Source organism: Alosa sapidissima, chromosome 2 (genome assembly GCF_018492685.1).
Source record: "Alosa sapidissima isolate fAloSap1 chromosome 2, fAloSap1.pri, whole genome shotgun sequence".
In the NCBI taxonomy this organism is placed as follows: Eukaryota; Metazoa; Chordata; class Actinopteri; order Clupeiformes; family Clupeidae; genus Alosa; species Alosa sapidissima.
Genome location: NC_055958.1, coordinates 24,896,428 through 24,922,459, shown reverse-complemented (window position 1 = coordinate 24,922,459; position 26,032 = coordinate 24,896,428). Strand labels below are relative to the sequence as shown.

Below are 26,032 nucleotides of genomic sequence, written 5' to 3'. Positions count from 1 at the left end.
CAAAACAATCAGAGTTCAGCATAAGCAACTGCCAACTACCCAATGGCCTGAGGGAAGTAAAAGTGTGTCTGACAAGTTCATTGGCCAGTCACTGGTCCATCTGAACTTTACACTAGACTTTCATTAGAAGGTGACATCATTTATTACCTCTCTGAATGCACGTGATTGACCTACACCAGAAGGGAAAAGATTGGGCTATAATTACTATTGCTCTGGTCCTTGACACGGTGCTGTGCTGAGCAAGTATTCATTAGGCATGAAATAAAAGCTACCATTTGATGCTGTCTCAATGGTCACAGAGGAAAAAAACAGTCAACTTTATTGTGTCAAGGCTCTTTGATGCAATGTAAATTACTTGCATAGGCCTACATAACAATTATCTTCTTTCACTGTCTGTGAAAAGGCTAAGATAACAGCATTATTGATCACAAATCCATACATGCTAATTCAAGAGACAGAAATCAGTAGCTGGGTTTCCATTCAACTTTTTCATGTACATTTTGACCATTTGAATACTTAATTCTGACTGGGAACACTTGAAATGTGCATTTGATTTGCTAGAAGGGGTGTGGATTAACTCACATCTATATAATGCAGTTAAAGTGGATGGAAACAGTTTATTCACATTTGTTGGATTTTCTACCTGCATACCTCCGTAAACGTGGCCCTGATGACCTTGCAATTTGATCCCACAGCTGTTCGGAACCCTGGGAGGAGGTCCATATTTAATCCGCATAACACAGTTGATGGAAACACCACACAGATGTACATTTCCTTATCTGAATTGTCATAACCGCACATAAAATAATTATGCAAAGGAGCTGAGTGGAAACCCGGCTAGTGATGTAGGAACTACTTTGTGATATCCAGCGACTCCCTGCACTTATCAGAGCAGACAAATTGACGCTAGTGTCAACTCCATCCGTCATGGCTGGCAAGTGATGGAGAGCAGCTTCCACACACCCAGTTCAATCAGTCAATGGGGCCTGTGTTGGGCAGCACCAACACCCCAGTCACAATACTTATGGTTAGAAACAGACTTCGGGCAGCACTGAAGGCCCTTGTCTGGGAGTCATTAACGTTCTACCTTCCAGGGGCTTCCTTGGCTGGAAGCATTCTTGCCTGTTTTTCCAAAGGCCCTGGGTGGCAAGCCAGGAGAGAGAGAGAGGGGAGGGGGTGAAGCTTTGCCATCCCACTCCACCCCACAACCCCCCGACCCCAAACCAACAACAACCGCACACACATTTGGGTTTCATTTGAAACTCGTTTTGGGACCCAGTGATAATTCGTGTTGGGCTGTTAAAAGTGTGCAATGATGATTTGTAAAAAGAAACGGCGCACTGACAAAAAACTTTCATTGCTTCATTGACTGCTGCAGTGCACAGCCCAAGACACCCCCGACGCAACTTTTTTAGTGCCCCTGTATTTCAGAGCCCTAACGGCGCACTGGGATGAAACGCCATAAAGACAACAGATGCAATATAACTCAAGGCAGAGGGCTGGGGAAATAAGGAGGAGTGTGCTGGTGTTACCGTGGGCTTGGGAATTTCATTTCTTTTACGCGGGGTCCAAACGCAGACTCAAGCAAAATCGATAAATCACCTGCGATGACAATGCAATAACAGCGTTCTTTTTTCACTATCTTAAGTGCACCAAAATCTCCCCTTCTTCACAAGACGAAGAAGGCATGATTCATGCCAGGATTCCACTAACTTTCCATGGGAGAGAAAGGGTACCTATTTCATTCAGGCTCATGCTTTGTTCTGCAGTCGGCAAGACAAACCTAAAACGTGACCTTGCATTCTTTTCCTGCTTTAACTGCATACTGTGGAGAGCAGGCCACAGCAGTGTGTGTGTGTGTGTGTGTGTGTGTGTGTGTGTGTGTGAGTGTGTGTGTGTATTCGCCCTGTACAGTATCAGATGGATGCCCCTAAGCACATTTCTACAGTAGTAGTCTGAGGAATTGCCACATCATTGGCTGACTTGCATTCGGTGCTGTCAAAACACATTAAGCTCTGAGGGCATCGAAGCCTCGGCAGTGGCGTTGGCACCAGCACTAACTGCCTGCTCCGTGCCAAGGGCCCGGGGAACCAGATTACTGATAAAGGCCCACGACCTATTAACCCTGCAAGGCAGTCGCTCTGATGTGGTTGGCATGGTGCTCAGCGGGGCAATCCAGGTAGCAGGCGGGAGGAGTGCTGTGTGATGGGGAAAGGGGGGTGGGGCCAGGCTCTGGTCAGTGAACTGGACCTCATCCACACACCTGCCAATACAATCCAACTAACCTCAAACCTGAAAAACGCACGGTCCCCTTTCTAGAAACTTCTCGGAATTAGGAAGTATAATGTAGACATTCAAGGCTGCATCATAACATGTTTGCTACAATCATAATTGGCAATACATGACTAAACCACTGGGAATGAGACTTAATAGGCTACAGTTTCAATGTTAATGTCACTGACCACGCCCAGTTCCAGTAAGGTACAAGATGTCCTGTGTAAGGGACATCTAGGCACTGCCGAACAAAAATATTTCCATACCATAATGGTTACCAATTAAATGAAAGGGTAATTTTCCCTGTGGGATTTCAGCCAACCACACTGCATCATGTATGAAGGGAGGAGCACTTCCAAACATGTAAAGAACAGATTGTCCCATTGTTGTAACCCTTACAGAGCTGTCACTGGGGCCTACATCAAACCGGAGAGCACACTAGAACACACAGGGACCTCCCATGCTCGCTGCAGATGTTGCTTTTGGCAAGAGGTTGCCCAACAAAACCCCCTTCTTTTTCAACCCAGCCAGCTTCAAAAGGGAGCACACACATCTCGGGAGACGGCAGCGTGGTTTTGCATTGGTCATGACAGGGAAGAAAAAGAAAACATACACACACTCACGCACGCACGCACACACACACACACACACACACACACACACTCACACACACACACACACACACACACACACACACACACACACACACGCACCCTTACCCTCGCACGCAGATGCACACTCACACACTCGGATTCGCTGGGCCTGGTCCAAAAAGCCTGAGTGTTCCAGCACCAGGGCGAGCAGTAAGTGCATACACAGACACAATACCCCCACTCCTACCACCCCCCCCCCCCCCCCCTCGCCCCCCACAATCTAAGAGTCCATTAGAGGGGCAGCAGACAGCAGACTCAGTCACTGTCTCGCTCGCTATGGAGTGATGTCAGCAGCCTGACAGGCAAACTGAAAAGAAAATCAGACTACTAGCACATAGGCTACGGATTAACCTGTATTAGTGTCTTGACTGCCATTGGTACAGTGAATTAAGTAATTACTTAACACTTTTTTTTTTACTGCCAAAACAATCAGCCAACAAAAGTGTTTTTTTTTTCAGCCAGTCTGAGCCCTTAACCCAGGAACTGCTTTGTGTCCTGACCGCCTTTAGGGCGATTCAAATGGTATTAGGTATTAGGAGTATTTTCCTCTCAGGCATTTCTCATTTCTTAAAAACCCAGCTGAAATAAAGGAGAGATGAGCCCCTGACAGCCAGTCTGAAAGAAGGTGATTTTCAAAAGCCTTTTTTGTTTGCATTGAGATCCTTGAAATAAAAAATAATATGACATTTGACTATCCTACAGTAGGCTACTGCGACATTAAATCCTAATGAAGTGAAGAAAGTGTAGTTACTAGTTGTATACTAGTGTAGGTTTGTTGTATTCAAAACGTCAATGGAGCAGCTGGGACATCTATCCTTTCAATATCACATAAAAAAACACCCACACTTATTAAAGCGATAGAGCCATGGCCGCAAGACTCTTTTACCAAGCGCCCCCCCCCCCCCTCTTTTAACAGCTGTCACCTTGGCTGGAGCCTTGCACTGACTCTTCCCATCATGCATCTCACTACAATGGGGCAAAGTGCCCAAGAGTGACTCTCCTCCTGAACTGCTAGCCTTTTCTGCCAGCGCTGCTGCTTACACAGACTACACACTGACTATGAAGGCATAAAGAAGAGTAAGGCCAGTCAGACCATGTGTGACTTCACCCCACACCTGTTCCACACAGCACACCAGGCACAGCACTGAGGCAGACAATGGAGTCAAGACAGACACAAACAATGGCTGCTCGTGACATAATATGGCACAAACAGTTTGCTGTCTTGGTTGAATATTGACCTCATAAAGTGAGGTCACATCAGCCGTGGCTGAGCATAAACTACACAGTGGCCTGTAAAATACACAAAGGTGTCTCTATCTTATCTCTGTTACTATATTTACTGCTGTTGAGAGTGGTATGGATTATTTTAGCTTCACTTATGTTCTCTCGCAAAGACAGGCTGAAGATTCTGCAGGGTATGTTAGGTCATCGAGTACAACAGTACAACACATATTTACGTTCACTGTGTGCTTAAAATGACTTTACTATTGGGATCCACATTGATTTGGCAAATAAATCAAGGGAGTGGATCCCCTCAGTGAGTATACAGAAGAGGAACTGAATCAGGCTCTGAGAGTCTTTTGATTCAAAAGTCTTTTGATTCCGACATCAGAGGGTGATTATGCTAACGAGTGATGCAAGGAGACCTCACGTCTCCGCACAGCCTCATCCATCAGAGCCGTGTCAGCGAGTGCATGTGGAGCCCATGCGAGAGCACAGATCAGCTACAAATCAGAGTTGTATCAGTGTCCACCTCCACAAGGCAGAGCCAGGGCAATGAAGAGCAAACGCTAGCCACCAGAAAGTTCCAGCGAGCAGCAGTACGCGCGGCCAAGAGTCTGGTTCCCACACGACAAGGCTGACACGCGGCCAGACGGCCGGCGGGCCTTGAGGCACTGACGCAGAGCCTTAGAAAGAGGAGCGGAGGGGGGATCCACTTTCATACAGCAACCACAGCCTGGGCTTCGCCTGACAGAGCACTGAGCCCAGAGCACTCAGCCCATGCAGCTCCGCTCCCCGCCCGCCCAGACGGAGATGCAGAAACGTAGCTCTTAACTACGGCTAATTGGCCAGAGAGGCCTCCTGGAGTTTTGGGGGGGTGACAAATATAAGTATAGTCCAACAATTCTGTGCTAAACCCTCCCCAGTAAGACCCCGCTACCCCACCCCCCTCTGCTACGGGAAGCCGGCTCGGCTCGCCTCGGCGTGACGGCCCTGGCCAGGGGCAGGGCGCTGGATGCCGGCAGGTCTGGGTTCAGTGCCAGGCTCTTGGGCCGTGCCTGGAATAAAGAGCGCCTCTGTTCTCTGGCGCTAGGCGCACGGGACTCCAGCCGTGGCCGAGCCAACGCTTCGGCCCTGAGAATGGGCATTGTTCACTTGTTTAATGAAGAGTCCGCGTGGAAATGCGAGGAATGCACTGTCTCCTAATCCCATCTTGCTAAGGGGGCTTTCAGATACTTGACTTACTTTCAGTTGAGCATGGCTGGTCCACTGCTACTCCTGTGGGCACTGTTGCAACCGTGTAACCTTCTGAGAGTTCCACGAAGAAAAGCAACCCTATCATTAATGGTGCAGTAATTGCAAGATTGCTGTTGCTGTTAATACTCTACTCTCCTTTAACAATCCTTAAAAGCTGACTAATTACATAAAGAATAACATATAAAATCCCCAAGCTAAAGCATGGCAGGCTGTTTTTGCAACAGATAAAAGTTAAGACATTAATGGGTTCCAGCACAGCGTCTCAAAACTCTACCAATAAACTACTGTCACGTTTTAACCCGTATAGGGCATGTCAGAACCAGAGGAAAAGTCTGTTTTAATTAGCAGTATTCTGTTTTCTGATTTAAAACATCCTCTATTCTAAGGGCTCAGTCAACAACACATAGCCAATAATCACAATGGTTTCTCACCTGCAATTTTAACATTTTATAAATGTGTCAACAAAGCAAAGCACCTCACATGACTCTTTAGATAATAAACAATAGACCTAACTCTTGTGGAATTCCCTCACACCAGTGGTGTGTTTCCATCACCTCTCTCTATCCACACATTAGAGATTGTCTCGAGGAGGACACAACAGGGTTTATGCTTGAAACAGACCACAATTAACTGCAAAAAAGTGAAGCGACAGACATGTAAAGTGTGAGCAGCGGCCTGTGAGTGATGCGTAGCTTATGTACGGTAGCTCTGTGACTGACACAAGTCCAGTGACTCATGATGTCACACTGCACACCACTTTGTCACTAACAATTAGCTGAAGAGCACTCTTGTTCTCCTCAACATTGGCCATTACTGTACATGAAATCTTCTTACATTTATTGAGAGTAAGTGAGAGTCGGTGGGTGGATGCACGTGGTGGGGGGTCTGTCATGCCTAGATTTCACAAGAACAGGAGATTTATTTAGAACAAAGAGTTCTCAGAAGGGGGAAATAAGTTATGGGGGGAAAAATAGCATGTATCTAAAAGGAAAATCAGCGATTTAATCAAGGATTAATTCAGAGCATCTGGTGAACAAAAGCATAACGGCTTGAGCCAATCCTATCAAGCTGTGGCTATGGAGGAGTTCTCCTCACTGTGTGGCAAACCTCTTCCAGAAGTCATCTATCCTCTCCAATCATAGGTGGGGAGGGTACAAATTACAAATTGAATGACAAATTACAAATTGAATGACAAAGGGTACAAATTACAAATTGATTGACAAAGATTTTTAAACCATCCTTAAAAATAAATACATTCTCTCTCTCATATATATATATATATATAAACAACAACATTTTAGAATCATGTTCAAATGAATATCAATGTGCAATCCTAATAGCTTCAACAATGCCACTTTAGGACTTTAGGAGGTTTAGTGGGAGTGTCTTTTCAAAGTTGAATATAGAAAGGTAACCAAAATATGGCACCCTTGCTAAAGCTTTGATCGTACACATTAAGTCTGCTAATAACATGCTATCCCTATATTTAGACAGATGTTCGGTGCCCACAATGTCAACAGTGCATGGGTTGAACAATTTCAAAGTAGAGCCACAAGAGACAGTGCAAAACACACACACAGTTTCACACACACACACACACACACACACACACACACACACACACACACACACACACACACACACACACACGTACACACATGCACAAAAAAAGATGATCGGGGCCCTTTGGCTGCCTTTAAACAAAGCAGCTTAGATGTAATCTGGGCTGACTATTGAGAACTCCAGCTATAACAAAAGCTAAGCCACCAGCTCCCATATGGCATTCAAGTGAGCCCCAATAACTGCCTCATAAACTTTCCTGCTCTGCTGCCGAGGCAGGGCATTCAGCAGAGGCAGAGCCTTGACTAAATTAAGAGAGCCATCATTGTGTTCAAGACTGTGAACACACTGTTTCCATGAAAAGTGCATGGTTAGCTGAGGGGAAAGCTACTGCATTTTTCCTGGGGGGGGTGTCATCTTCCGGTACTCCTGAGCTCTAGCCACAACACGTGACTCACCCCTCACACAACACCAAATAAGATTTTACAGTCTTTTGGACAGTGATTCATAAACAAGTAAGACAGGCTATGACTCAAGAGAGGTGTGGAAAATAATTAATTGTAATATAGCCCTAAATGTTAGATAACCCTAGGCTGTGTGTCTCTTTACCTGACTTTGACTGAATTAGTGTAGCCTCACTGAACAAGGTATAACAATGTAAGTACAACAGGCCATACCTTTTTTCATAAATTATACATTTACAGCATTTGTAAAAGTTAATAAAAAGTTTTTAAAAAGTGAAGTGCGTCGTTTACAGCACGATTCTGTAAGTGACATGAACACTGAGAGGTCCCAAACAGTTGGCATGCTTGATTTAAGACACTCTTATTCACGCCCCTGGTGTAACCATAGACAGTAAAACTCATCTCATCCAGTCTCAACTCCTTGAGGAGACAACGTTCATGCCGCTGCTGCTATGGCAACCACGCTAGAGCTTTGAGACATGCCCCTGCCTGAAAGACACAGTGAAATGCCAAACATTGCAAACCGTTTTCCTCCTGGGAATTAACACTGAGATGACTATATCCACACGAGCACATTCCAAGACACTACAAACACTCAATAGCAGTTTGCGTTCCTGCTTGAGAACAAAAGTGACGGTATATTATGCAAGACTGAGCCAAAAAAATGTAGGTGATGAGGCAGTAAAATATTCAAAACCCCATGCAAGTGTAACATGATGTTTGTGAGTGACATGGTTCCACCACTGATACATAGCTTACATTGCGGAAAAAACCCAGACCAAACGAAACTCATAGCCTATCCTCCAGTTCTATGTTTATGAACTCTCAGGCCAGACATGTGACGTAGACAAAGGACGTTTACATTACTTTCAGTTTTCATGGTCAAGGACCAAGGTCACGTGAGAGAAAATATATGTTGCTCTGCTCTTGGCTGAGTCGTAGCATCACAATTATGTCTGGTTTAAATATCAGCTGCAACTCCAGGGATCCTTGCATTCCTCAGTTGTGGAGCTGCTCTGAATGTGTCAGGAATAAGAGCCACTTGGTTCTGACACTCCAAACCAGCCAGGAGCATGCTGTGACCTTTCCAAACCTTTGCAATCTCTCGAAAATAATTGTCAAAGATTTCTTTCAGCATTTTAACTAGTGTGTCGACAGTGAAGGTCACACACTGTACACAAACAAATGTAGACAACTAGGCAGATCCTGAAGGGGAACGAGAACAAGTTGGACAATTCACAATAAGGAATTTGGGGATGCCTTTAGCACAGAATTGTTGGACTATACTTATATTTGTCAGTGACATTTACACTAAAACATCATAATGTGTTTGGCATTCTCTCCCCACTTTACACTGACATATAAATTACGAAGTGCACTTTCAGGAAAGTAGCCTATTTTCACATTCTTTTAGGGCACTGTAGACTGCTGTAGAGTTAGACACAGGCGTGTCTTTTATAGTTACTTTCTTCTGGTGTGATTAAAATGCATGGTCATTTGTGGCTGTGGTTCCTGCCCCTGGATCAGTGAGAGAATTCAGCCTCTACGGCTTTTCTCCTCTTCTCCTGTCTTCTTTTTATAGCCTGTAAAAATAATCAGTCGCAGGCAAAAGGTCTGACGCCAAGTCACACACACAGCTACAGCTCTAAATAACATGCCGTACTCTCAGTAGAGTTCAAGCAGCGCTTAAAGGGCTTAGCACTAGCCTTTTCTCTTACGGGCAGGCTAATTATTCAATCGTAGCACCGGAGTGACAGGTCGCGCACATCACACTCACACCCTGAGTCACACTCTTGCATATGCAATTAATAGCTGGGCAGCCAGCTGCCACGGATGACATGCATCAGGGTTTAAACAGCAGTAAATAACATTAAGTGCTGCGATTAAAACACTAAACACTGCTAATGCCATGAGGAGAGCGGCCTGCCAAGGAGTAAAGACATCAGCCTGACGAGCCAAGCTTGAGTTGCCCGACACGCCAGTCAGGCACTGTGAGATATAGGCTCAGAGTCCAGACAGAGTTGCTCTCTCAACCAGTCATCCATCACTCCACCTTAGGGGGATTTAGCCTGAGATGGGAGCTGGGAGTTGTGAAGCTGCCATCCCAGACGAGCAGGAGATTAGACTATGTCTTGCTGTCTTCATAGGCCCTGATGAGGATGAAGTTGCTTCTGTGGGCGCTGACTACTGAACTCTGTAGTTCATTCTCTTCTAAGTAAGTTTGGTAATGGGCTTAGCATTCTCTGTTGACTATCATACTTGTGTGGTCTGTTTCTCCATATTGTAAGAATCATGGTGGTACCTAGGACTAAGGCATCATAGAGTAGACAGGTTTGACTAAACAACAAAGAAGCAGCCTTCTGTTCTCCACAGACTACAAGAAACAGGTGATCCTAGAAACAGACAGGATTAGGTTTTCTAACGCCATGCACTCAAGCATGCACATCTTGCATCAGCACAAAGCAGTGGTCTGGCCTCTCTCTCTCTCACTCTCTCTATCTCTCTCCCTCTGTCTCTAAGAGAGAAGGATTCATCTGCCTGGGACACGCAGCAATTATACCCCAACAAGAACACTGTGACACGCATTAGTGACTCCCACGAAAAACTCGCTCCATTAGGTAATAAAGGGAGCATGGGATTCCAGCCTGCTTTATCAGCAAACAAAACCACTGCTTCAGGTTATGGATGAATAACTCACAACAAAGCAAATTTCATTTCCTTTCCAACTGCTCTAAGTTTTCTGTTCCTTTCCTCAAGTCACTGTTGCGTGTCCGCCTGCAATGTAGGTTGTATGCCTTCCTTTCTTAAGATGAAAATATACCTCACACAATCCATATTTAATGAAAACAAACTAACGCAACCCATTAATTGAGTCTTCTGTCTTTAAAAAAAAAAGTGTGTTCCTCTTGGCTGTGCAACATTTGTTGTTCAAATGAAACATGTTAAATCTTAGTTAGTTATCATCTTACACCTAAGGTATAAGTTACTAATTGACACTTCATGCTGAGAGATCTGTTGCATTCTAAGCCTGGCAACCTGAAGTATTTCCTGGGAGTTAGCCATGGGCCCATGCTCAAAAGAGTGTAAGCTGCCCGGCTAAGGCCCTAATGTGGAGTCAGTGCCCGAGTTTAGTGGAGCATTAGATTCAACCACCCTAATGTCTGACCCACATTCAAACACCCTCATCAAATTGTGTCCAGCTGAAGGATGCCGACTCTTTTTAATGTCTTCTGCCAAAGTCTGTTTGCCCACCAGCTCAAATAGAACTGCTCTCAAGTCTGAAGTTCATCATCACACATTCTTCACATTCATCTGGCATACACAGGTGCAACCCCACGTTCAATGAGACGTCTCATTACAAGAGCCTTTGAATTTTGAAATGTGGCTGCTCTGACAGAAATCTGGTGTGACAAGATTTCTGGATAGCTGCAACTGAAAAGTAGCTAAGAACTGAATGTGTTGTTGTCAGAATCAATCCATAAAAACATAAGGGTTATTGGGCATACAAGTTAGGCAACAATTAGGTTGACTTTGGAATATCCCAAGACTAGGCTACTCGTTGTGGCTCAAAAAAAAAAAACCATCTCAATGTATGATCGCTTAAACATTAGCCTATGTCTTAGGTCTAAACATTCAGTATGGAGAAACTGATAACAGGAAGAAGGCAAGTTAATAGGAATGACACGATAACCAAACTTCAATAAAACTAAAATGTTTGTCACCAGTGACTTGATGTGTTTATTCATTAGAAGGTAGCATCGGGCTTGTTCGACTCATCTTTGGAGATAACTGTTAGGGTTTACTTTACAATTTGGCTAGCCTTTAGCAAACTTGAGTAGCTTTTTATTCTGAAAGGATTAACATAGCCTACTTCAAAAAAACGAATTAACGTACATGTACCAAAGGCTATCAATATTGTCTATGTAGACTTACGAGAGGTAATTGTATAACGTTATTGGTAAGTATGTGGCATTAATTAACATCAACCAACAATATCACACAAAACTGTCACATCTGTAAATTAGTTTCAAAGGTACTAAATTAGCTATAAGGTTAGCCTTCTACATTGATAAGTTGCATAATAACGTTCTTAGACGTACGTGAAACAGATAAGTCATCTTTCACTGCCTTTCTTTTGGCACACGAATACAAACCTAAACCCAAAAAAAATTGACACAAAAAAATCAATGTTCCTTGAAATTGGTTAAGCTGAAAACTCAAAGAAACTCAGTTTGCTAGCTAACTTACAAAGATGTTAGAATCATACGCAGCGTGTGAATGAGTTGGCTCGCTAGTTCTGAGACCAGCCCCAAACAGATGTGCGTACGAAAAGAGAGGCATGGGTCGAACAAAGAATAGAACATCATTTCAAAGACATGAAACATAAAGTAAAGTTGTGTTTTACCCACCAAAACGACAGCAAATCGTTCCTCTAATTCACCTGGCTCCGGCATGGGCAGTTTTAAGGGCATGTTATGTGCCCTGAAGTCAGTTTGTTGGTCCATACTCCCTGCGTTCCCCATGTTTCAAGGTGGTGGGAACACTTCAGTCGTCTTCTCTTCTCGTCCTCCACTTCAAAAATCACGGAGAATAAAACAAAAAAGGTATCCGATATTGGAAGAAGTCCCTAATTCTCCAGCTTTATCCCAGTCTGATCACTTCACACCGACACACACTTGGCGCAAGCAGTAAAAGGCGACTTAACCAAAGACAAGAGTTTTCCTCAAGCATTATAACGTTCGGGGGGAATTCGGCAGCAACTTAAGCAACCGCGCAATGAAATCAAAAAACGTGCCTTATCCGTATCTTGCACAATTTCTGCACCACTCCCAGTTAGCTGTTATGGTGACGATGTGCATGATTCAGGCTAAGCGGTCCCCCGTCTGTGTTGCCTGTTAATCCTTCCAATGCTGACCAACAGATACAGTTAAGGATCCACACTGCACCGCACACTACACTGAATCACAGTTCTACACAATAAACCTTTTCAGATTGGCCTCCCACTTGGGCGTGCCAAAAAGCCGTAGTTAAGGGAGACGATGTTTTGTCCGGTTGCATTATGGTACTTGAAGTCCCCCCCCTGACATATACTTTTTGTGAAAACTTTTTTTCGTTGTTATTATGATTTGTCAGCTTAACGCTCCCAAAACACTGTAAGGCTGGTCCTTACTAAACCTATGAGCAGGCCATTTGTGAGAGAATACTTCCGGGAATAGTTACACGAAATTTTACAGATTTGTCACCATAACGCGAGAACCAGGCTATAGGCTACAATTTCCCCTATTTAGACACTCTCAGAAAACTGTCTGAGCAGATGCAAGCAGGATCCAGGACAAACAGGGCGGGGTCTGAACTTGAGTGGATGATATCATTGGGACTTTTGTGAGAGACGCTCCAGATGTTGAGGGATTTTTAAAGGACAGCATCAACAGGGCGGCAGCTTGAGCAAGGTCACTTCACTCCACAGCACAGATGCAGTGAGACACAGACCAAAATGCAATTTAAAAATGTAAAAGTAGGCCTACAAATCCTCTTAAATTAGATTTCCACTTAAATTGTTTGGCTACTTTTGAATGTTGCCTAATGAAGTAGCCTAGCCCTAGGGCCATTATAAACTCCAGTAGGCCTAATGTATTTTCAATTGTGCCACACAGTTCAATGAAAAATTCAATAGGCTACCTACAATCAAAGATCTAATATGTGTGCTATACACTGCCATATATTTTGCCTAGGTCTACTTACACCCAGACTGATAATCTGTATGATTACTAGATTACTTGTAACTTCCAGTTGCAAAATGAACAGAATAAACCAACAAAAAAACATGAGAAGTCTGAATAAGTGACTGTCCTTTAGGAGGAACTGAGAGCACACACATATACACACACACGATTGCTGAGAGTGTTGAACGATAAGTGGTCAGCAGGGAGTCTGGGTGGGGCCGGCATGGTACTGGTGGGCAGTGGGATCACAGACAGACGGAGCTCAGCTGGCAGGGGAGGCCAGCGAAGGGCTCAGGTGTCCCCCAGACAGGCCGTCTGATGGGGGGGCTCTCCACTGAGGGGACATACAGGATGTTTGGACACTTTATCCCCAACCTTTCTTATGTGTCTGTTAACATAATGCAAGCCTATATAAAGCCTTTTTTAGATTGTTGTTGGTATTGTTACAGAGCAGTGGGCTGTGTATTTTTTATAAATCTATTATAAAGCCAGCTTATAACACCACAATGTTAATAGAATGTGCTCCCAAAAGTAGCGCTATTAATGGGGCTATAACAAAACCAGCAAGAGGATGTGAACCGGTAGCACACTGGCAGCAGTTGGTCTAATTATAAGGCTAACTAGACCTCAAAGTGATATAAAGTTGCTTAGTAGATAAAAAGTAGATGGTTGATAGTAACATCTGATCTGAGTCCTCCCACATGTTTGGTAGCTCACCAAGCTGTGGTTTAAAAGCATGCAACAGCTGTAGGCTGCAGCTTCATATGGTTTCCTCTCAGTGGGAGGATACCATAAGAAGGTGAGGAGGGAGACACCCCACAGCTGTCAGATATCAACTAGGCTTCAGATCTCCTGAGGGTTCTGGAGTGAACTACAAGGAAATGTAAAATGCCAAACTCGTGCCAAAAGTAATGGCCAAACAATGCAATCTCTGTGTCGGGGTGTCTCACAGGGGACGCTGCTCCGGCAGATGTTGCTAAATTTGACTGCGAGGCGGCCAAAGAGGAGTAGTGTTCTTCAGGGCCCGCGGTGCACACTCATGGGTGTGGAGGCCGAAATGACGCACAGAGAGAACATTGTAATCCAGTCGACGAGTGTTGCCAGACCCCACAGCCATGCCCCTCTTTATAATACAATCAATAGACCAGACCCTGGTCTGTCTGCAGAGTCATACAGGGGCAGCAGGCTCTCAGCCTTTTGTGTCGGAACAGGAAATAAACTAATACATTCTATCAAGTACAGCAGAAATCTAACAAAAACATGGTGAAAGCATGTATACAATAATTGAAGTTTCTAAAATCCAGAATGATTTTGGACTAGATGCTGATGCCATTCATGGTAAGCAAATGTACTGGAGAGTCACACTGCAGAATGCAACACAGACACCTAGTGGTTATATATGGTATTGCAAGTACTACATTCTTTGTACATTTTCCTCATATTGCTACTGTATATCAGAAGAAAAGGAGCTCTGTCTACACTGAGTTATTTTCTGCTGTTATAGACAAGTCCACAACCCACTCATAAAAAGAAAACAATGTACTTTTGTGATAAAATTTATTCTATAACAGTGAGTAACTACAACTGCAGAGTTCTCATTACAAGATAATCTGAACTTTGTCAAACTGGTACATTTTATAAAAATTAGGGAAATATAATCTACATAGTCTAATAGAAAACATGGATCTAACTGCATCATTTGGTAAGAGTAGTGAAACTGAAAAAGTAGTGAAAACTGGTAAGTGCCTAAGAAAACAACTTCAAACCAATACACAAATAACATTGAATAATTGTGCTTAAGCTGCTCTAAAGGAAAACCTCTTAAAAGGAGTGGCAGACCTGCCAAATGTCCAATACTTCAGTGTTGAACACACAATACACACTTGTGATTAAGGCTTGTTTGGTTGGGAGAACACTCAATGAAAAGTCACAGAAAACCTTAAAATAATTGGTTAAACATACCAGCTGGAATGTGGATAATTTCATGGTTAAGTTATAAATACTGATATCTGATATCTGTTTGTTACTGTTGAGTAAATGAAGAGAAATGAAAAGAAAAAAGCGAACCGAAAACCAACCGAAAAAAGAGAAATAATTGAAAGTGCACAAAACGTCACAAGAGTGATCAAAGCCCATCTTCAATAAATCCACAGTCTTTTCCCAGAGAGTGAGTGCCTTACCAAAAGCAACTAGTAAACAAAGTAGTGTTAAATGAGGCAAGGTCTTCCGTGTCTTTCTTTATGTAAATCTTGTACCGGTTATTCCTCCTCTTCTTCTTCCTCCTCTTCCTCCCCTCCTCCTCCCATAACCTCAACTATGAGTTCGGCCGTGCATGTCGCCTCCCCCAGGTTGTTCACAGCCTTGCAGGTGTACTTAGCGTCGTCGTCACCCGACACGTCGGAGATGACCAGGCTGCAGTTGCCGTCCTCGTCATAATCGATCTGGTGGTGCCGCGTCTCTTTGATCGGCTGCTCGTCCTTGTACCACACCACCTCGGGGTCCGGGAAGCCTAGGGAGGGAAAGGACAGCCACCAATTGGTCATGCTTTGCTGTGCAAACAGGATGTTGACTGTATTACAGATGCAACACAGATCAAAACAGATTAAACTTGTTTGGCCCTAATCAGAGTTAATCTGTGACCCACATCTGTGAGGGAATAGGATTAGCCTGCATGGCATGAGGTGTTCTCACTCTGGAGGTGCTTCATTGGGTTGATATGCCTATCTGGATCCAGACAGAATATTTCCAGAATATTCTTAATTGGCTTAATGTAAGCTCATTGAACGTGGTATTATTTGTGTTGCTATTCGGTATGGACACCTTACAGACTGATTGTTGATAAACTGCTTAAGACAAGGCATCTTCATTAACCCGCGAGAGAGTCCCATCTGAGCCTTACCCTCGATCTTGCATTCGAAACGGGCGGCGCTGCCTTCCACCACCTCCACGTCCTTAATGACAGAGCCAAAGCTGGGCTTTACAGGCGTCCTGTTCTCGGCCTCTATGGCTTCCAAGAATGGGCTATCCTCTGTGCAAAAGTAGAAAGCACAAACCACTAAGAAACTGCACTATTTCAAAACATTTCACTCAGAAATGAGAGCACTTCAGTTGGGTTAAAAGTTGGTGTACTGGAGGGTTTTTGTTCTGTTTTAGGATGCACATCCCAAAAGTGTATTAACAGAGGGGCTGAGAGAACTCTGGGTGACATTAATAAAACAACTGGCCCAAGCTGGGATGACATGGCTGCTTCATGTATTTAGAAAAGAGTGAACTTTGTTGACATGCCACCTTCTGTGGGAGATCCCTTCTTGGCATGGAGGCCAGCCATCATTGCCATGTTGGACAGTCTGCCAATGGCCCGCAATGCATGTCCCGTTTTCTGCCAAGGAAATGACAACATGGTCAACTCACTTCAGTGGTACAAATAAAGCACTCCTAAATTCTAAGAATACGTTTTAATATGCAACTTTCTGCCAGACTAATATTCACTGGAATTTTCCATAGCAGCTCAGTTTCAGTTTGAATGAATTCTACAGAATTCCCTTTTAGCTGGAAGCAGATGATGACATTCTACAGAATTCCCTTTTAGCTGGAAGCAGATGATGCAAGTTTCCTGTTGTATAAACAAGTGGCGTATATATTTCACTATTTCACACGAAAAGCTATGGAAGTCAAGTTAAATGTCGAAATGTTAAAGGTGCAGTCGGTGGTCATATGGCCACAACATTTTTTTGCCACATTCAGAAATCATCTCCTCTGGTCCGCTAGCTGCCCATTCCGTGAGTACACTGTAAAAAACTCTGTAGGCAGCCCAGGGTTCGAAAACTGGAAACAAACAAAGTGGGGGCAGCCTGCTCCTCAAACAAAAACGAAAAAGCCTGTGTGGAGTTTTTCTGGGAATACTGAAGGGAGGGGTGAGCTACCTCTGGTATATTTAATTTGGTCCTTGGTTAAAATCTATGTTGTTTTGGACAAAAGTGTAAACATAAACATAAACAAACATGACTCCCTGCACAATCGCTGACTGCACCTTTAAGTCTCTTTCAAGGTGCACAACAAGTGACCAATGAACATTTTGAATAGACACAGAAAGCAAAGACCTTCAGAAATATCTATTTTAAGTAGAACCATCTATTTATTTTATCCATTTCAACAGCTGGATTTCCAGACGGACAGAATGCTCAGTTCAATTTTACTTCTGAAACCCTCACCCCACCATTAATCATGGAACAGATCCCTACACTCAGCACAGATGCCCATGAGTCTGATCCCTTCTCAGGGAGACTTTCCAGTTACCTGCCATTTTCTCCTTAAGAGGTACTTTTTCATTCTCTCTTTGGAGAGCGCCTTGGCCTCCATAGTTTTGGTGTCCTGTTTCATCCATGGGTGTTCTAGGCACTGATCACACGTCAGACGGGCACTGCAAGAACCCACAAGTCATATGAGAGGTGGTGTGTGAGAGTGAACACATTGCAAACAGAGATTAGTGTGTGTGCATGTGTGTGTGTGTGCATGTGTGTGTATGAATTAACATCTAGCCTACCACTGTGGCAGTGAATCAAAGATCCCCCTGACACGTAAGCTAGTACAACACTTGTAACACTGATCAAAGCCAGAGACACAATGTGGGGAGGTTCAGCAGTGATGGCCCTACTTCTTATCCTTCTTCAGGAGCTGGGTGATGAAGTCCTTAGCCGAGTCTGAGATGTCATCGAAGGCCTCATCTTCAAAATCCCAGGTAGCTGAGGTAACATTAGCCAGCGTCTCACCGTCATTATCCCCCATGAATGGAGACAGCCCACTAACCCTGAGAGAGATAGAGAAAAAGAGGGAGAGAGAGAGTAAGTGAATGAAGAGTGATGTAGAATCCAACATGCATAATCTGAGATCATTTAAGTTTCAACAAAAAGCTGATATTATATATAAGGGCTGAGCTACACCAGGTACGTAACTGAAGCGTTCCGTTCGCGTTGCGTCTGCTGCAACAATTAGCTTCCACTATAATCAATGGAAGTAGCTACACGTACGTTCGAACAAAATAGACCATTCATCTAAAATGGATTTTACGCGTCGCGAACGGAACTCTTCAGTTACGCGCCTGGTGTAGCTACGCTGTAAATGTTAGTGTATGGTCTTGCATGTGGCCTAACTGAAAAAGTTTGATAGTATTGCATCTGTTTTGATGTCAGGAAGAGGGTTAAGGACTCTTAAGGATAAGATCAAGTCTAGCTTTGTATATTTATGCTATGGAAAAACAGGCATTCATTAAATCATGACTGTGCAGTAAATGTCTGAGATATGAGAGCTGCAGGCAAATTCAATGGAGAATTATCTATTGTTAGATCTATCAGCAACAATTCCTAATGTAAACAAAACCAGATAATGTATGAAAAATTCACATGAATTAAACATTAAGCCATTAGTGATATCAAAGGCGATAATAGAGTAGCAACAGAGTAGCCACATGCGGAATACAGATGGTATTCATACTTTTCCATTTGAAAGGTATAAGATAAATTATGCCTGATTTTACAACAATGTACAAAACATAAGAACTGATTTGTTAATTAGGCCTAAGCACTAGGCCTACAGTAATCACAGTGTTTGGTCATAATGCATAAAACACACCACATTTACTGAATTTTCTCATATACTGTACAACCTCTGATGAAAATAAGAAAAGACATCTATTTGTAATGTTTTGAAAGTCAGTGGCATTGTAAGTAAATAGTATTTATTCTGTTTGGTAAGAGGCTTTTAAATTGTGTTTAAATTTAATTCTAGACTGTGTTTATCTCGGACGCCACATTCAAAAAAGAAAATCCAATAGAGGATCTCCAGACCAGAGTGAACCCAATAACTTTTATGGGAATGCAGTGCCTAACTACAATACTCCACCCTGGATGGAAGATCATATGAAGAGTTTGGTCAGGCTATTTAATTATTTATTTCAGGTAATATCAATCAAATTGCAGTTTTGTTGTTTTGACTGAGTAAAGATAAATCAAATAACAATACGCAATTACAGTTTGACTAAAATTACTTTGAAAACAAAATGTAAAAAAAAAAATAGTTATGGAAATTCATTAAAATGGTGGATCTAGCGTTCTGGAACCAAACTCCTCATATAATACAGTAATAGCACTGCATGGACGAACAAAGATAAGTAAGCGGCTTCGGGCATATCTCTCAGATGGCAATGCCCTCCTGCAACATACACCGCACTGCAATGCCATCCCCTGGCACAAACAGGTGCCACTAGCATCCCTAATTTCCTGTGGCTCAGTTTCTGTCTACGCATGGGCCCTCATGGTTAAAGTTCTGGGGGCTGGCTGTCTGGATGGGGCCAGGGGCTCCCACAAATCAGTGGCTGATGGAGACGATAGCGTCTCAGTGCAAACACCGGGAAGCAGAGTTATGTGGACAGAGCCGGGGCGAAGTGGGGCGCTGAAGGGGAGCCACGGCGCTCAAATGGGGCCCCCTGTGCATGGTGTGTGGGATGAGAGGAGAGGAGAGGAGAGGAGAGGAGAGGCGTGCCGTCGGATCCGTTTACGGAGCCTATAAGCGTTCCTCTGAAGTTCCCGCCAGGGCTGCAGTGTACATAAACCTGGGCTTGGAGCGGGCCCCAGGACCACCTGGTAGCAGACGTATGGTCCAGTATGAAATCAGAGCCGCATGGCGTTCAAAGCACCCCTTCTCCTCCCCATGTGGCTGCCGTATTACGATGATTAAGTGGATGTGTGAGCATTGACACAGGGAGATATATTTCAGAGGGTTTTGTTTGTTTCAAGTGAGACCATGAAAAAATAAAGCCGTCCCCTGTATTTATTCATTATTAATTTTGCCTGTATGTTCTCTTTTTTTTTTAATGGAAATCAAAGGCTCGAGACTGAACAGGAAAAGGCAGGCAGAGGACAGACGATTACACAAATTCCTTCTCTGGCCATCCATGACCAGTGTACGCTTGAAAGAACAAAGACAGCAGACTGTGGAGAAGCAAAGGTGAACATCTCCTTTCATCCCCGCAAGCACACTCATACTTACAGGATGTAGCAGATGACCCCTATGCTCCACATGTCTGTGGGGTAACCAATGGGCTCATAGTTGATCACCTCAGGAGCCACAAACTCGGGTGTTCCAAAAAGAACTTTGAGCTTTCCCCCACCTCCTGTAGTACATCAAAAAATGCACATAAAGATACATGCTGCAATGTTATTCTATAAGTTATTATGCTGTTATATTTTTAAGCTTTTAAATTGCTACAAACAAGTCTACAATGCTGAGTCCTGAATATTATGAAGAAACTATCAATGTCCACATTGTACGTATCAAGCATCATAGCCAAAGTTTAAGCTGCATGGTACCTGCTATGGAAAAATTTTGGAAAAATCATGGAAAAAAGCTTCACAAAGATCAGGGTGAAGTCAAGTTACCTAGTCTACGGGCCAGGCCAAAGTCAATGAGCTTAATCTTGCTGCCCGTCTTGTTGACACACATGATGTTCTCTGGCTTGAGGTCGAGGTGGACGATCTCTTGCTTGTGGATGAAGTTGACGCCAGCCACAATCTGCAGCATGTACTTGATCACCTCCCTCTCGGACAGCTCAAAGTCCTCGTCGATGATTCGTTCAAACAGCTCTCCCCCCGAAATCCTGTGAGCCACCACATCAGCATTCAGTTATGTCCACAAATCAGAACGGTTGCCATTTACAATTGCTCATGCTGAAGGCAGGCCGAGGGAGACTAAACTTGTGCATGAGGTCAAGCTTTTGTGTCAAGAAAGTTAAGTGTCCTGTTTTTCTTCACTGGGAAGCCACTATTTTTAACTTTGTCTGCATATTTCACATCCTTGAGAAAAAGCTGCTCTGCTTTCCTCAGCCATATTTAAATCAACAGTTTTCCATTCAGCGAGTCCAGCGAGTCTAGGCATGGAATGCTGGGTTAGTGACAGTGCCAGAAGTACACTGGGCACTGAGCACGTCTGCTATGATAGGTATTTATGATTTCAACATACATGGCATTCAAAGCAGTGCGCAGTCTGCTGCAAACCTGAGTGATAATGAAATGACAAAACAATTGTCACTTAAAATAATAATAAAAAAGAAAGATTACAAAAGCATACAACTGGCCCTTACAAAGGCTTCTTGGAGGCTAGTACAGGTGGACTCTCAAGGAGGAAAGGGTACTCACATTTCTAAAACCATGACGATGTTTGCCTCACACTCAAATGCATCGACACACTGGACCAGCTTGGGGTGGTGAAGGTCGTTCATGATGCCGATCTCATCCCTCACCTCTTTCTTTTCTTTTTCTGAATACGCTTTGATGAACTTCCCAGCCCACACCTTCTTAGTGGATTTTTCGATGAGTTTAAATACTGTTCCAAATTTCCCCCTTGAAAAGTATATCAACATAAAATTCCAACACATATCAGCTAACACATTTAGTAAAGTGAAAAGTTACTTTTTCCTCTGAAAAGCAAACAAATTATTGTCAGGATTATAACCATCCTGAAACATATAATACATTTAGGCTAAATGAAAATACGTATAGAGAAGCACTTGATTAAGAAATCTATGTGGGCGTTCTGTCTTTGAGCACTTTAAGCACAAAACAACAACATTGATACTTACGCTCCTAGTCTATCTTCTACGTTGTAGAGATCTTTGACATTCACATCAGTTTTGATGGACACCGTTTTATAGTCTGGCACCTTCTCATTTTCTAAAAGAACCATGCCACAACATATTTACAGTGAACACAATGGTCTCTCATATATAAACATATAAAAAAAAATCATATCTGAAGTAGGCACATACCGTCATCAGATACCTCAGGCTCCTCCTCTGGCTCTATTCATTATAAAACAAAACAAAACAAAACAAAAACAAAACACTGTTACAAAGAACTCCTTATAACAGTACATTTTTGGTCTTGTCTAAGGAGCTCCAGCTGATTTGAAGACTGTTCCTAAATTGGCCACAAGGAGGAGCTCACCCTCTTCTTCCACTCCCACAGTAACCGCGACAGATTCTGCACTGGGCTCCCCGGTTCCATAGATGTTGATGGCCCGCACGCGGAACTTATACTCCCGGTCTGCTGTGAGGTTCTGGACGTAGTAGTAGGTGTTGGTGCAGGACGCCAGGTCCTTCCACTTCTTGGTCACAGAATCCCATATCTCTAGGTTGTAGGACTGGACCGCACTACCACCGTCGTAGGACGGGCCGCGCCACTGCAGGGTGAGGGTGGTCTTGGCAATTTCCGAGATGGTGGGGACACGAGCAGGGGGGTCAGGTTTGTCTGAGAATCACAGAAAGCAGGGCTCGACATTAATGGTTGCCCGGTTGCCCTTGGCTACCAAATTGTTACAAGGCAACCAGATTTGGCAACCAAAACCTCATGCCTGGTTGCCAAGCTGGCAACCACTTTTAACCACTTTTAAAAAGTTAACGTTGAGGCCTTAACAGAGATCTCAATCCACCTTGTGCTTTCAGTGGTGCAGTTTACATGCACAACATCTTAACAGCATTTTGTATGTCTCACATAAGATACATAAAAATGACAAAGCAGACATAGTAGCTAGCTTTATAAAACCAGGTGTTGCTTGTGAACCTGTCAGAAGTCTCCATAGAGACAAACATGTTTTTCTTCAGACACCTGGAACAACACAATGAGTTTATCTATGGGGAATATATACAGCTCCCTCTGCCTCACAAATGTCAGCTCCCCTGTGGTACCACCGCACAGCTGTTGTGATGGAGAGGACAGACCTACATAACTGCTGAACTGACTGCTGCTCAGTGGAGGCTGTTGCCTACAGTATGCTCCCTTGAAAGCACAGTACATGCGAGTAGGTAGACCTCCACTCTTGCTCTTGAATTTCCCCTGGGGATCAATAAAGTATCTATCTATCTATCTATCTATCTATCTATCTATCTCCCTATGAAGCGTAATCTGTGGTGGACAAATCTGATTTTTCAGTGGATTCACCTTTGGCCTTATAAACCACTGCTCGCCTGCTAGGCACCGACTGTATGAACTCTCATAACTCAGACAGACAGGATGCATTTCACTGCAGAAAGGGGAGGAGAACATTCACTCAAATGCACTAACTAACAAGCAATGAAGTGGCTGCGTTGCCGTTAAGCCAGGGTCTCGTGGTCTCTTTGAAGTGTTAATAGTGCTCTTGGAGGGAGGGAGGCACATCATAAACAGGCCATTTATGGGGACCGGCATAATAATGGATGGAGCTGCTCCAGAAATCCCCGATACTGGGTCGGGGCCTACTTCACAAGAGTCACAAGAATGGGAACAGCTTCCCCCTATCTGGCCAGTGGCTCACATCTCTGCACTGTTGACCGATGGCTTGTGGAAAGTGGAGCACCTCCAATGAAGTGGCTCTCACTGTTTAACTCATGTCAGAGGCAGGCTGTGAGACAGTGGGAATGGTGAGGTGGAAAATGCATCCACTCCTAGCCACACCTCTCTCTCTCTCTCTCTCTCTCTCTCTCTCTCTCTCTGACTTTCCCTCCCCCTGCCCCCTGCGTCATAACTTTACGCTGCTCAGTGAAACATAAGTTTCAAAACACCACAGTTTCCACTCCTTTCTGGAGGTCTGGGGGTGAGCTGCAGATGGGAACCCAGAACCTTAAAAGGCCACAGGAGATTTGAGTGTGTGCGTGTGTGTGTGTGTGTGTGTGTGTGTGTGTGTGGTGTGTGTGTGTGTGTGTGAGTGTGTGAGAGAGAGAGAGAGAGAGAGAGAGAGAGAGCCCTGTTGAGAGTAGGTTCCAGAGAAACCTCTGAGCACCTAGTGTACCACATTCCTCAAGCCAACAGCACAGGAACACCCTAAGGCTGGATTAGCGTTGAGAAGGGCCCTGCCGCCTGACACGCAACACGGCCCGCGGTAATTCAGGAAGAATGATGTGATTTCAGACCACCCTCAAGTGCCATCCACATACTGCTCTCCTCTGGTGTTTATAAACTATTTATAGCAATACATAAAGAACTGCACAAATACTCATACTGGGGAAGTTTTTCATACATGCATGAGGTCTTTCAAGGAGTACGAAAAATATTCTAAAATAATGCTTCTAGCTCATTCTTATACATGCACATTGTAGTTTCCACCATTTTCCATCCTCCATTAGCTTTCTTTGTTGTGTTCCCCTGAATTGCATATTGCCTGTTGTATGTTGTAAAACAATAATCAATCAGGATTTCCAGGATCTTGCACTTGCACAAACTCCTCTAGTAATAAAGCATTACTTACCAACAATGGTGAGGTTGAGTGCAGCCTGTCTCATGCCATAGTTGTTTCTGACCTCCACTGTGTAGCATCCGCAGTCCTCATCCTGACTCTCTGGGATGTAGAGTTTACTGGACGTCTCATTGGTCTCAATGACCGTCTTGCCAATCTGAATCTGGGGAGGAGAACAACGAGATGAATGCCCAGTGCGTCCAGCAGCATGAGATATAAGCCGTTAGAGTTCTTGGAATAGCCAAAGCACAAGGGAAACCTAACGCCAACAACCAATAATTCAAGCACAACAAATAGTGCAGCCACAGTTTGTTATTGTGTTTACAAAAGGCAAAATTGCCTCAGTAAATCTGGGCATCCAGCCTTGTGGAGAACACAGCCGCAAAAACCTGTTGATGGAAGTGGAATGTTTATTTTCCAGACGTTGGCAGATCACATGGACAGGACTAAGATAAGTGTGTGTGTGTGTGTGTGTGTGTTGGGTGGGTGGGGGGGGGGTGTTTCTGGAGCTCACTCGCTCACTCTTACCGGCTTGCGGAACTTGAGCCAGGTGCAGGTGATGGGCTGGGCTCCAACAAACTTGCAGAGGATATCCACCGGCTGGCCGGCCAAGACCTTCATGTCATCAGGGAACTCCAGGATCTGAGGGGGGCCTGCACACAGAGACAGCACCAAAGAGTGGGCACACAAACACACACCGCATGTTCTACTCCTCGTTCAGACACAGCACATTTACATAATGTCCGGAGGAAATACTAGGGGGGGGAGTAGTATAAACACCGGGTAAATTCTGACTTCCATATGACCGGTTATGTCGTTCAGATATACGGCCCCACCGTTTAACATCGGCAGAACCTCCGGACTTACACGTATGTCTGAAAGCGCTTAGAGACATACACACACAGACACACACACACACACACACACACACACGACACGAGTCTCCTAACGTCTCAGGTTATCACTCAAACAGTTACTGAAAGCACAGACTCCCCATCTCTCCACTGTTGGCTCCGACAGTCACTTCAAACTGGTCTGTGGTCGTCCAGGCCTAAACTCACACCAGCACACAACAGCAGCAGCAAACACCACATGGCTGGCCTAGCTGCTGTGGATGTGTGAGCCCTGATGGACAACCTATGGAAGACCCCTCAGAGGTCACTTCACTTGGATGGCATGGAGGAGGTCTGTAGGTGTCTATGGGGTTCCATTCACTGTGAGTCATGTGGCTAGCTACCGTCTATGACCACAGCTACATGAGCATATTTCACAAATCAGACTTGGATGCTACAGACTGAGTAGAGTGTTACCTTGTTTAGAGGCTGTTTTTGAGGGGGGCTTCTTTATTCTGGCTTCGTCTGGAGGAGGAGGAAACATCACACATTTACTTCATGGGAACACAGCAGAGGCTAAAACAACAGTCTGTTACACAAAGGCTAAGAATACGCTATTATCAAAACAGCAAATTGATGAAGAGTTGATTATTATTGATATTGATTATTATTATTATTATACTGATTTATTATTGATGCACTCACAAGATAAATGATATGTGTGCCATTTTTGGCAAGCCTCAACATTGCCTGTCAGATCATCATGGGAAAACACACAGCATTAGCTG

The 26,032-nt window shown here is 44.0% G+C and overlaps 2 protein-coding genes across 7 annotated transcripts in view; both read right to left on the bottom strand.

The window, feature by feature from the left end:
* fmnl2a (formin-like 2a) overlaps positions 1–12,484 on the bottom strand; it is a 59,866-nt gene extending 47,382 nt beyond the window's left edge. For 3 of the 4 annotated variants that reach the window (XM_042068952.1, XM_042068965.1, XM_042068963.1), the window contains exon 1: positions 11,839–12,484. In XM_042068952.1, coding sequence (XP_041924886.1) covers positions 11,839–11,952 — 114 coding nt within the window. In that variant the 5' untranslated portion in view covers positions 11,953–12,484. The remainder of the gene's footprint in view (positions 1–11,838) is intronic. The other variant, XM_042068942.1, reaches the window with a different exon arrangement.
* A 2,208-nt stretch (positions 12,485–14,692) lies between these two features.
* Positions 14,693–26,032, bottom strand: part of mylka (myosin, light chain kinase a) — a 45,876-nt gene continuing 34,536 nt past the window's right edge. For all 3 annotated transcript variants that reach the window (XM_042079913.1, XM_042079921.1, XM_042079905.1), the window contains exons 19-32: positions 25,722–25,769; positions 24,940–25,064; positions 24,424–24,574; positions 22,149–22,451; positions 21,971–22,003; positions 21,785–21,875; positions 21,342–21,545; positions 20,586–20,803; positions 20,197–20,320; positions 17,807–17,959; positions 17,449–17,572; positions 16,441–16,531; positions 16,052–16,180; positions 14,693–15,661 (exon numbers count right to left, since the gene is read on the bottom strand). In XM_042079913.1, coding sequence (XP_041935847.1) covers positions 15,411–15,661; positions 16,052–16,180; positions 16,441–16,531; positions 17,449–17,572; positions 17,807–17,959; positions 20,197–20,320; positions 20,586–20,803; positions 21,342–21,545; positions 21,785–21,875; positions 21,971–22,003; positions 22,149–22,451; positions 24,424–24,574; positions 24,940–25,064; positions 25,722–25,769 — 2,045 coding nt within the window. In that variant the 3' untranslated portion in view covers positions 14,693–15,410. The remainder of the gene's footprint in view (positions 15,662–16,051; positions 16,181–16,440; positions 16,532–17,448; positions 17,573–17,806; positions 17,960–20,196; positions 20,321–20,585; positions 20,804–21,341; positions 21,546–21,784; positions 21,876–21,970; positions 22,004–22,148; positions 22,452–24,423; positions 24,575–24,939; positions 25,065–25,721; positions 25,770–26,032) is intronic.